The 12,622-nt window shown below is 38.5% G+C and overlaps 1 protein-coding gene across 2 annotated transcripts in view; it reads left to right on the forward strand.

Moving 5' to 3' along the window:
• The window catches only part of tgs1 (trimethylguanosine synthase 1), a 56,232-nt gene extending 44,950 nt beyond the window's left edge, over nucleotides 1-11,282 (forward strand). For both annotated transcript variants that reach the window (XM_023335430.1, XM_023335431.1), the window contains exons 10-14: nucleotides 3,599-3,760; nucleotides 7,909-8,055; nucleotides 8,348-8,564; nucleotides 8,884-8,962; nucleotides 10,998-11,282. In XM_023335430.1, coding sequence (XP_023191198.1) covers nucleotides 3,599-3,760; nucleotides 7,909-8,055; nucleotides 8,348-8,564; nucleotides 8,884-8,962; nucleotides 10,998-11,111 — 719 coding nt within the window. In that variant the 3' untranslated portion in view covers nucleotides 11,112-11,282. The remainder of the gene's footprint in view (nucleotides 1-3,598; nucleotides 3,761-7,908; nucleotides 8,056-8,347; nucleotides 8,565-8,883; nucleotides 8,963-10,997) is intronic.
• Nucleotides 11,283-12,622: the final 1,340 nt, after the last annotated feature.

Here is a 12,622-nt window from a genome sequence, read left to right on the forward strand (position 1 = left end):
ATAGTCCCTCCAGTATGTCCTGGATCTACCCCTGGGCCTCCTCCCGGTGGGACGTGCCCGGAACACCTCATCAGGGAGGCGTCCAGGAGGCATCCTAACCAGATGCCTGGGCCACCTCAATTGTATCCTCTCGACATGAAGGAGCAGTGGCTCTACTCTGAGTCCCTCCCGGATGACCGAGCTTCTCACCCTATCTCTAAGGGAGAGCCCAGACACCCTACGGGGAAAACCAATTTCAGCCGCTTGTATCCGTGATCTCGTTCTTTTTGTCATGACCCAAAGCCATGTAGCCTGATGGAAAACATTTTGCTAGACAATAGCAAAATGTTTTCATTTTGTTAAAACAACAAACATTAAAACATTTCTTGTTAAAACATTGACAAGTTTTAATTATTGTTATCAAATGTTATCAAACATTGTCAAATACGCTGTTTTGAAGCCAAAAAACCTCAGAAATATACAGAGCCAACCATGAGAATCTACTCATTTGGCATACTCATAAAACTCAGCTTCACACAAAGACACTAGCATAAATGTTTGGCTCTTGAACTGAATCATTCAAGGTTGCTATAAAGCTAATTTTCTATTAGCAGCTTCACAAATCTTTTTTATAAACATTACAAAGACATTAAAACAAACCTTTATCTTGTGGAAGTCGGCAGAAAAAAACGGACATATAATTTGAGTCTTGTTTTATTCTCAATGTCTTCCAATCCAAACCAAAAATAGAATTAAGTACAACCATTCGTGTCTTCTCATCTCACCTTCTCCCCTTCACATTAATAGTATACAGTCGGGGGTTAAATGTATACATTGTATATGCCACACAGGCCCCCCCGGAACACATACAATGTCACAAACACAAAAACACAACATGTGAAACAAAATCACAAGTACATAAAAGAAAACACACACAAAGGAAAAACTAAACAGCAGCAACAAACAAAACAATTGAAATACCTAACGGTAACGACTAGGGCAGGGGTGGGCAACTCCAGGCCTTGAGGGTCAGTCTCCTGCAACTTTTAGATGTACCTCTACTTCAACACACCTGAGTCAAAATAATGAGGTCATTAGCACACAGGTGTCAAACTCCAGGCCTCGAGGGCTGCAGTCCTGCAGTTTTTAGATGAGCCACAGGTACAAAACACTGGAATGAAATGTCTTAATTACCTCCTCCTTGTGTAGATCAGTTCTCCAGAGCCTTAATGACCTAATTATTCTATTCAGGTGTGGTGCAGCAGAGGCACATCTAAAAGTTGGAGGACAGCGGCCCTTGAGGACTGGAGTTCGACACCCCTGCATTAGCAGGACCCTGGAGAACTTGACCTCACTTAGGAGGTGACTCAGCTTTTGGTCCTGGTGTTGGACGAGGGAGACATCTAAGACTTGCAGGACACCGGCCCTCGAGGACCAGGATTGCCCACCCCTGGACTAGGGAGTTTAGTAAGTCGGCCACCACGGCTTCTTTTCACAGTAACAGCGGTTGAAATTGAAATAGACTCTCCAGATCGACTGCTACCAAACTGCCCACCTGAGGGGACAAACCAGCTGTAAGCGGAGGACCCGGAAGAGTGGGTAAAGAAACTGGGGGACAACCATGGCGAGGTGGCTGAGCCAACTCAACTGGGTCCCCTGGTAACACATGAGCTGGCTTCAAATGGTCCATCGAAATACTCTCCTGATTATCCCCCAATTCCACCAAATGCCCCAACTGCATAATCAGAGGCATCAGTTGTTGGAGCCACAGGAGTCACTGGAGATGGATGGACCAAAAGCGCAGCATTAGCCAAGGCCTTTTTGTCTTCATCGAATGCCTACACCCTCTTGGGGGTCCACTCTATCTCCTGGTCCCCTTTTTGCCTCTAAGTGCTTCATACAAGGGGTGCATGAGGTGAACTGCCCATGGGATGAAACGGTTATAAAAGTTTACCATGCCCAAAAACTCCTGCAGGAGCTTCACTGAGGGAGGGCAGGGAAAAGCGGAAACTGCTTCAACTTTGCAGGTAGGGGAACCGCCCCTTGAGAAGACACTTAGTGTCCCAGGAACACAACAGCAGGCAGTCCAAACTGGCATTTAGCTGGGTTCACCATCAGCCCATGTTCACTGAGCCTAACAAACAGCTGACAAAGGTGCACCATGTGTTCTTTTGCAGAGGGACTAGCCACCAATATGTCGTCCAAATAGATGAATAAAAACGGCACACCCTGCAGGACCAAACCCAAAAGCCTCTGGAAAGTCTGCGGTGCGCTTTTAAGACAGAAGGGCATCTGTAAAAACTCAAAGACCAAAAGGCGTGATAACTGCGGTTACTGCAGTGCATCCCTTGGGTACATCCAAGGGATGCACTGGAACCTGATGGTAACCTTGCACCAAGTCCACCTAAGAGAAAACGGTTGCTCCAGCCAGGTGGGCAGATAAGTCCTGGATGTTAGGAATTGGGTACCTGTCAGTACTGGTTGCATTGTTAAGGCGCTGAAAATCCCCACAGGGTCGCCAAACCTCATCTGCTATGGGAACCATGTGCAACAGAGATGCCCATGGACTTTTGGAGCGCCGTACAATGCCAAGACGCTCCATGTGTGCAAACTCCTCTTTCGCAATCACTAAGTTAGCTATGTCTAGGCGGCGCCGCTCGCGCAAAAACCGGTGGACCGACCGTAGGTATACAATGTTCCACTCCATGCTTTGCCACGGTAGCAGAAAATGTGGGAACCATTAAAGATGGGAACTCTGCTAACAGACGCTGATACACACCACCTGTGACAAGCATGTTGGCGAGGGGTCGAAGCCCGGGACCGCCAAGTTTACAGGGGTATGTATCAAAAGACACAGCATCTGTTAAGCAGCAATTAGCAACATGATCCATAATTTGTAGATTTGGAGGATGTGCAAAGAAAGCGTCCAAAAATATAGAAAAAGACAGGACAGAAATGGAACAAGCAGGGCAGGCATGGGAAGGGAGGGAGCAGAGGAAAAAAGAGTCTGCCTTCACTGAGAGCAAGAGAAAAATCCTCTTTATGATCCCCATCTGAATTTCACGCATCATCTGTGTTTGACGTCTGCAACCCTTCAAAACTTAACAGCTATGGAGCCTTAAAAACAACAAATAATAATAAAAAAAAAACTCCATAGAAACTGCCTGTCAAGATGGCTTAGTTATAAAGTTCATGAAACTGTGACTTTACATGAGGCTATGTATAGAAGACTATCGACTCAAAACCTGAAACCAACACTCAAACCAAGACCCTGAAAAAACTGTGCTTTTTTTGATCCTTAGTTTATTTTTATTTTTTTTAGTATCTGAACTATTTATTTGAAAAATTTGAGTTAACAAGTTACTTGGAAACGGGATCATTTTTTTATTAAATTTCATAAATTTCATCACATTAACATTTTCCTCAGAATACCTAGATCTCACTTTTGCTTTCTTAAATAGTTTTAAAGTTTAAAAACGTCTTGGATTTACTGAAAGCCCTGTCGTTGATCAGCAGTAAAATTAATCTTCAAATACTATACATTTTCTAATTGTTCATGCAGATTAGTTGAACAAATGCTGATTCAGTGTAATAATTAATCTCGTGTATGTCTACATAGGACACATGGTAAAGCATGTGAAGAAGCCAAATAAAAACCGTAAAAGAAGAAAGAAGCCGAAGGTTCCAGCAGAGATGGCAGCAGACCCCGAGCTTGTCAAATACTGGGCTCAACGCTACCGCCTGTTTTCCCGGTATGACGAAGGGATTAGGTTGGATCGAGGTTAGTTTACACATCTGGCTCATGTCAGAAACCAGTTTCAATGAGTGGTTGGAATCACTGTCCTGTGAGAACACCCAGTTGTCTAGTTTTTTATTATTTAGTAGATTATTGATTATTTAAGGCATAGATTGATAATTTAAAGGTTCTCTATTCTCCATCCTCTGTCAGCAACACATCAGTATGACCAAACAGAGTGTCAGAATGATGTTACTACCAATATGCCTGACAGTGGGTCATTTCATTTAGGGCTAAGCTCCTCAAAACAATGTCATTTTTTGTCTCCTCTAAAACTTTACTCATGAAGCCTAATGAAAAGGCTGGTCTACATTAGCAAATGCTAATCTCAGAAAGATATCAATTCTGAAGCTGAAGCTTCCTGCCTAGGTATCAGGCTCTGAATCAGGGTAATATACAACCTGCTTCACAGTGGATCATCATCTTCCAGTTTATCATAGGCTTGAGTTCATCTGAGTTCTTTGGTGCTCTACCTCCAGGCACCTGTGCTCTGTTTCATTACTGCGTGGCTGTACGTGAGTTATTTTTCCGAGACAAAAGAAGAAGAGAGAGCTGATTTATTTTTATGGCCTGTTTGTGATTTGTGAATTGTTCTATGTTGGCGCCGCACATTCATAATATATTCCAGTATGTTTTAGATGTTGGTAAATTATGGTCGCAGACCATCGGTGTGGTTATTCCTGCAGTCCTCTGAGTTGTAGGATGTCTAATCAGTGTCCATCTTCCTGACTGCCAGTCAGTGTTTACCTTCAGGATGTCTGGAGACCTTCACCTCTCAGGAGCAGGGATCACATGAGCTCAATGCGCTGATAGAAATTTGCTAATTTTTAAAAAATGTGGCTGAGCCTGATATTCTAACAGAGTTGAAGTGCATTAACAATTTGTTGTTTTTAACTAGTCGATATGTTTAATTATGATTCATATGATGTTCAATTTATACTGAAAATGATACTGATAATGATACTGATCTGACTCGTTTTGGTTTTGATCAAACCTTCCATGTTTTCACATGTTGGTGACTAAGAATCGCTTGGGAGCTTAAAAGTTTAAACTTATAATCTTCAAAGAACAACAACAAAACAGAATCCAGTAATGGTTACAGGTTTTAGACACATTTTCCTCACTTTCTTACATTGAACATTTGCCAAGAAGATAGCTAAACAGTTAGTGGATAGAATTACATTGTACAAAGTAGAAATTAACAAGCATGCCTTGTATTTTGTGTTCTTGTTAATAGCAACCCTAACAGTAATGTCAAAATGTTTGATTTGCTGAATAATGTATGTGTTTACTTTTGGAAAGCTTTATAAATTCCCAATGAAGGCAAGTGTCAATGAAATGCATATATAATATGTAAAATGTTATTCACTGAATCTAAAGCTCTCCACATTTTTGGGAGGATTGTATTAGGACTGTATTACCTACAGTATGAACAATAATGTGTGGAGTGGGTATATAAAAAAGAGACTTGGTTGAGAGCACAACAGTGTTTATTTTTCTTCTGTTTGCCTCAACTCTTCCCCATTGAGCTCTGGCATCTCAGTGCTGGTAGTTGCTTCCTCCTGAAGGAGATTCATCCAGGAGTTGTTGCTGTTCATGTTGCTGACGGTTCCCGTCATCGTTTCAGTCATGTTCCCCTTCTTCTGTTCCCTGGGAAAAATAATCAGATGTTTTAGCTTATAGCACATGAATGTAGATAAATGACACAGGCATACCATTGTGGCAGTTACATACACAGAAGGAATTATTTAAAACTGACATGTTATTTTAAATGTATACAAACACATTTTCTTACCATTCAGACATACAAAATTATAAGTTACTGATGTATAAATTAAAGACAAAACATAATTACTTGTAAGTTTTAGACCTATACAGACATACAGATACACTCTCGTTTTTATGATGTTCATTTCTCATTTTTATGTCCTGTAGTCGGTTTCTGTTTGAAGCTTCCGATTCAGGAAATGCTTAAAGGGTGATTCCAACAAATTTTTCACTACATTCAGCATCTTTAATCTACTCTAGTTAAAAAACTGTGACGTGCGGTCATCATGGAATAATAATATATAATGATAAAATGCCAAACTTCAAACTTATAAACATTTTTATTTCACAGCTTTTCTTTGATTTCAGAGATTTGAATGCCTAACTATTTTTGCTTGTAGTTTCATGAGAATCTCTTCTCTCTCACTTTAGACATTCAGTTAAATTATTCTTTCTGTGTTTTATACATGATGTTTTTCTTTTTTGGTTTCTCATATTGATTCGGTCACTTTAATTCTCTTACATCTCCACTATTTGTTCATGTTCAATTTGTTCCACTGCCTCATCCCTGGCTAGAACTTTTTGTTTTCCAGTGCATTTATGGATGCCTGAATTACATCTAAAAATGTAATGTTAAAAACTGCTTCCTAGAAACACAAATATTTGCTTTACATTTTAATAAAGATAATTTACAAATCTTTAATTTCTTTTTACACTAATATGTTGTTACATATGGTGTAATATTATTTCAGACCCTGCTTCTCCTCACCCATTTCTACCTATCTCTGACTAGTGGACTTTTAAACAGCATATTTCTTTTTAAAAATGTTTTTGTTTAGCTAATGGTCTTTTTGCACAAGTTAATAAACTTAAAGGACAGGTGAAACTGAAAGGGATGGCATGCAGGAAAAGGGAACAGAACCCCAGATAGCTGCATCATTGACTGTTGTCTACTCATATGGTGTCATGATGAGGTGGTTTCAAATATTTTGCTATTAGAGTAATAAAATCTAGTTTGGGTTTGAAGTGTCTGGGTGTTGCGGTTTTGGAATTATAGCAGTTCTGGTGTGGTTCCGATGCATAAAAAGTGGTGAAATTCAACCTTTATTGAAGTTTCACAAATCAAATAAAGGTTTCACAAATCCCAAACATGGCTTTAGATATTCTGTTATTAGTTGAGAATAAACTAATAAACCTCGGTTTGCAGAGTCTTGGTGTTGCAGTTTTTTAGTAGAGTAATTAAAGATGCTGAATGTAGTGAAATATTAGTTGGAATTGCCCTTTAAGCATTTCCCAAATCAGAAGCTGCAATCGGAAACCAATTTCAGGTTTGCGAAGCCCGTGACGTTATTGAAGCTGGAAGCTGCCGCTACTACTGTAAGCTGTGGCTGTTTTTGTTTTTCTTCTAAATAAAATCATTAATATTCAATCTGACACAGAAGCTGTGGTATATGTCACCAAAGCTAGAAGCTGCCATTATAAAGCTGTGACAGGTCCACTGGCAGCTGTAAAAACTGTGGCAGGTCCACTGGCAGGTCATGGCAAGTGGTGGCAGGTGTCACAGGAAGTGCCACTTCGCTGCCACTGCCACGATTTAGCTTGCTGTCTCTCGAAAAAACAGGTACCAGGCTGGAAAAATGCTAGTGGAAACGCTCGCAAAGCAGACCTAATAGAGTGGAGTCAGGTCCATTAGAACCAGTGGAAAGGGGCATATTATTTCCATAAGCATGCAGGATCAGTCCTAATCAATAGAGGTAGTTTTGCGTCTGAGAGGGAGCTGCCTCGTCTGTAAGATCAGAGCCACGCACAGAAACAAGTTGCACCTAGGCACACACACGCAATCATGCACAAGCTAAGGATCCAAGTTATTAGAAAAACATGTGATATGCGATAAAATTGGAGAACATTATAATGTGACTTGCTATAAATGCAACTCATGTCAAACAAATGGTTTTAAATCATTCTCTCATTGCATTTTTAAAGCTCTTATTGGACTGATTCATTGTATTTATTTTACTTAACCAGGAAGAAAAACTAATTTAGAATAAAAAGTGTCCTGGCTAACACAACAACACTATGATTCATATTTTGAACTCCAAGGAATTTTACATGATGTTTTTGGTAAGGAATGCAGGCCTCTGAAGTAAAGATTTGGTGCAACAACAGGAGGTTGTCACATTGCTCTGTTCTCATGGTTCAGGTCTAAACTCCATGCATGTTATGGACCCACATGCTCTTAGCTCTGTATCCTTTGAATTTTACCTACTTTGAGATTCTACTATGAGCTGCGCAGTTCTGGACGTTTCTTCCCCATCAGGTGGTCTCCACCCTCTGTGTTCATTCTGGATGTTTACTCCGTGTTGCAGAAGGCTGGTTTTCTGTGACACCAGAGAAGATTGCTGAGCACATTGCCCTCAGGGTGGAACAGAGCTTTGCTGACTCCCAGGTGGTGATCGATGCTTTCTGTGGTGTGGGAGGCAATGCCATCCAGTTTGCACTCACTGGAAAGAGAGGTGAGCTTACTATTTATTTTGTGCTCTCTTGATTTCACATCCCAGTGGAGGGAACTTTACATTCTCTAGAATATAAAAAAGAAAACAATGAGTTTAGCAATTCTTCTGCTGAACACTTTGAACTCCCCTATGACTGAACACGGAACATGTAGTTAGTTCCCTGTGTTGATACGTCAACCCTCTAGAAGACAGAATTGCCCACTACATTGTGCAAGTGCTGAGTTGATTTTTTTGTTTTTCATTTTAATTTATTATTTTGTTTTTTAATTATTATGTTCTGTGGCTTTTCTAGTTGTGGCGATTGATATAGATGCAGAGCGGCTGGCCATGGCTCGGCACAATTCTGTGGTCTACAATGTTGTTGACCAAATTGACTTCCTTCAAGGAGACTTCCTTCAGCTGGCGCCCACTCTGCGTGGTGACGTAGTCTTCCTGTCCCCACCATGGGGCGGACCGGACTATTTGAATGCGGATGTGTTTGACATTCAGACCATGATAGAACCTGATGGATATCCTTTAAAGTGATGCCAGTTGAAATGTTGTATTTGGTTGTGTGTGAGTGTACCAAAAGCTGTGGCTAAACTCTTTTGCTGTTTAACACATTAAATACATTTTAGTCTCCTAAAGAGAATATTTTTAAGTGAAGTAAAGTTTATTTTTATAGCACATTTCAGCAATAAGCCAGTTCAGTTTTTACATGACAACAACATAATAGAATTAACAAACATCAGAATTCCTAATAGACATTCCTGTCAGTGAAAATTGTCAAAGAACTGAACTAAATCTTCCTATCGATAAAGATTTGTTTTCATCCTTAACCAACGACACCTTCAGGATCTTCAGCCAAGCCAAACAGATAACAGAAAATATTGTGTATTTCCTGCCCCGCAACGCAGATATGAATCAGGTATACATTTTCCTTATGTGCTTATGTAATTCATTACAGAATTTAATATAGAAATAAGCCTTTTTCTTACACAGAAATATTGCATACATTGTCACAAATACATTGTCAAAGTGATATCAAATTTGATGAATTTGATACCACTTTGAGTATATGGTATCAATGTGGTTCCTTATTTACACCAGACCAGGCATGATAAAGGATCACTGCAGACGTTCACAGCCTCAGCAGTGAAAAATAAATGCAAATCAGTTCTGCATCTGATGAAGCCTTTCTTGTTGTACATATAGTTGAAATTAGAAGTTTACATACACTAAACAGACATTTTTTTCTCACTGTCTGAAGTTAATCAGATCAAATTTCTCTTGTTTTAGAATTACCAACATTATTTCTTTGCTAAATTCCACAATAATGGGAGAAGAAATGGGTAAAACAATATTTAGTAAAGTATGTAAAATTATAAATTTACAGAATGATCACTGTCTCTAAACAATGAGAGAATCCCAGATGATGATGTCACAGCTTTGGAGAAGTCTGATAGGTTAACTGCTTATTAAGCACACACAAGTTCATTGGAGGCGGACCTGTGATGTTAAAGTCAAACTGTGCAGCTGCACCAGAGAATTCACAATTTCCAGATGCTTGAAGGTCCTGCATTCTTTTTATTAAGTTTGTCAACTTCTGATTTCAACTATAGAAACACACCTTTGAACTTCAGAATAATGTTCATACTACAATTTCACAATCACATCCTTTTCAATTAAATAGGCCCAAGATTTATTCAGATGCGTTTCAGGTCACAACTCAAATAAACTATTCAACAATTTACTGAAAACAGCTTGATCCCTACAACTGACTCAACCTTATCAGTTTGTTGAGTCTGAGTCTTTCACCTTCATTGCAGCACCCCAGCACACCACTGCATTGAAGATGGAACTAGCCACTGATGACTGATAGAACATGAAGAGCATCCTACTGTAGATGTTAAAAGACCTGAGCTTCCGTAAAAAATAGAGGCTGCTCATGGCCTTTTTGCACTGGAAGCTACAGTGGACTACATCAGTGTTTGTAGTCCACTGTAGCTTCCAGTCTAAAGTAACACCAAGGCACTTGTAAGATTGAACCTTCTCCATATCTGCCCTTGAGATGGAGATTGGGAGCAAATGTGTTTTAATAACAATCAAATAATATTCTGACCTATCCCCTCTCTCAAAAACGAAAGAGGGGATAGGGCACACTAACTATGTGACCTACAGTTGGTGTGAAAAATGCAATTTTAAAACAAATATAAAGCAGAGTGGATTGCAAAAAAAAATGTTTTAAAGATTTTAATATAAAATTCAACATTGTGGTTGTTTGAAAGCATTTTTCTTTTTTAATTTCATAATACCAGAAACTTTCACACACAGTTAAATAGTGAAGCCGGGTTTGTTACAGTGGTATTATTGAATTATTTTAGCAATCAGGGAGAAATAATATCTAGTGTGGACTTATAGTTGTGCTACAACCAATGTAACACAAGATGAATTCTTCATGCGATAACAGGAGAGCCAAAGTGTTGAAATGTGCAGATAATGAATTATTAATGAATTAATCAACATCTTCTTGAGTGGGAAACTCTAGAAATGCTTTTGATGTAACATATGTTTATGAAATCGCTGGATTAATAAACATAATGAATTTAGACACAATAAAAATGAAAATCAGTAATCATGATTTATGAGTTTCAGACCATAGATTTGATCTCTTAGATAAATCATTTCTTTGGACCTTTGCTAGTTGGCACTGAATCAATGTAAATTCAATATGTAGACTTTTTACATGTTTTTAATTTGTACACTGAACATTGAACATGATTCTTTGTTGTGTTTGAACCAAATAATAGAGAACAATTCATTTAAAAAACAGTAGCACATAACATAAAAATTTTACTGGTCCAGTAACAGAGCTATAGAGGAGGAGCTTCGCAGACATGTGGCAACAGCTAGAATGAGCTGAAAAATGTCTAATATTTACATCCATGTCTCCTTGATCACAGGTCGCTTCTTTGGCAGGTCCAGGCGGGAAAGTCGAAGTGGAGCAGAACTTCCTTAACAACAAGCTTAAGACTGTAACTGCTTATTTTGGCCACCTGATAAACCCTGATGCCTAGCATTTGCCGTTTAGGTTTTTGTTTTTGTTTTTTTACCGCTTAGGATTTAGTTTTTATGTCTTGTTTTGGATTTTCTCTGCAGAAATCCTAAGTCAAGTGAGATCTTATTTTATAAGTGTATTTTATCCTTCTTTTTTGTACTTCTAAACCCATTAAAGGTTTTACATTAAGTTACATTTTTAATAAATTATTTTCTGAATTGCATTTAATTGTGTAGAAAATGTTTAGGACAAATTTGTATAAAAAACATGAAGTATGTCTTTTATAGGTTGTAAATGCAAGACTTTAAACATTCCAACAGTTTAATTAAACTTATCTGTATGCACTTGACAAGGTGATGCAGTGTGAAGACCTTAGTTGTTATAATAAGATCTCAAACCCTGAAGGTGGTTTGGGTTGTTGCAGAAGAATATAGAAAGCCTCAGCAACCTAATAAAGAAGGCTGGTTCTGTTCTGAAGATGATGATGCAAAGAAGGATTCTTCGTAAAATCAAGAAAGTTATGGACAACCCTGACCATCCTCTTCATGAGACTGTTATGCAACAATAGCATGTATTCCTCAGGCTTCTTTTGAACACATATTTCAGCATATACAATAACTCTTTGAAGAGCCTTAGATAATGAGTTGCATTTAATTTCCCTTTGAGAACAATAAAGTAGTTTTGAACTGAATTAAGTTGAATTGTGTATTGAGACAAGACACCTCAGTTTTTTTGTCTGAGCATTTAATTTTAAGAGTAGAAAAGGATGATCAAGTTTGGGGACAGAAGGGTGACTGCCTGCTTCTTAGCTGACAAACATGAAACGCAGTCACGAGTATGCATTTAAGTAGCCCAGTTTATAATGTACAGAGAGAGCATCATGCAGTTTATCACAAAATGTATAAGGCTGTATGAGACAAGTCAATGATCCTGATTCAGCTGTGTTCTGCTGATTCCAGGGCAGAAGAGAACTGGAAATGTAAGGCTTTCATAACTGCAGAAACTCCAATATGTAATATGCTGTATATATTTATGAGCACACCCTGATATTATGTGTATAGGTGAAAAAGAGAGAGAAAACAGGCAGAGACAGTAGAAACAAGATCACTCAATGTACTATAATCATAGTGTTATTTCTGAAGTTTTAATCTTTCCTTTATTTGCTAACTGTCTCTGGACATTTTCATGTGCTTTTTAAAACAACTATTTCTTTTCATCAAGCATTTCAAAACCAACAATTTTCTGTACCATTAAAGCTACAGTAAGTAACTTTATTTTCATCTTTGTTAAAATTTTTACTATATCCTGAAAATGGAAGAGAGGTAATCTTGACCCTCTTTCTTGTGCCACTAAAAGCATTTAGAAAAAAAAGAAAAGAAAAAAAAAAAGCTCCCGAATCAAAACAACCAATCAGAGCCACTAGAAGTGTCTTAGCTCGCACAGTCATTGAAGTGGTAGCTACCCTAGTGGGGGAAAAAATATACTTTAGTATATTTCAAACATACTTAAATTTGCTTATGTACATTTTAA

Source organism: Xiphophorus maculatus, chromosome 6 (genome assembly GCF_002775205.1).
Source record: "Xiphophorus maculatus strain JP 163 A chromosome 6, X_maculatus-5.0-male, whole genome shotgun sequence".
NCBI lineage: Eukaryota > Metazoa > Chordata > Actinopteri > Cyprinodontiformes > Poeciliidae > Xiphophorus > Xiphophorus maculatus.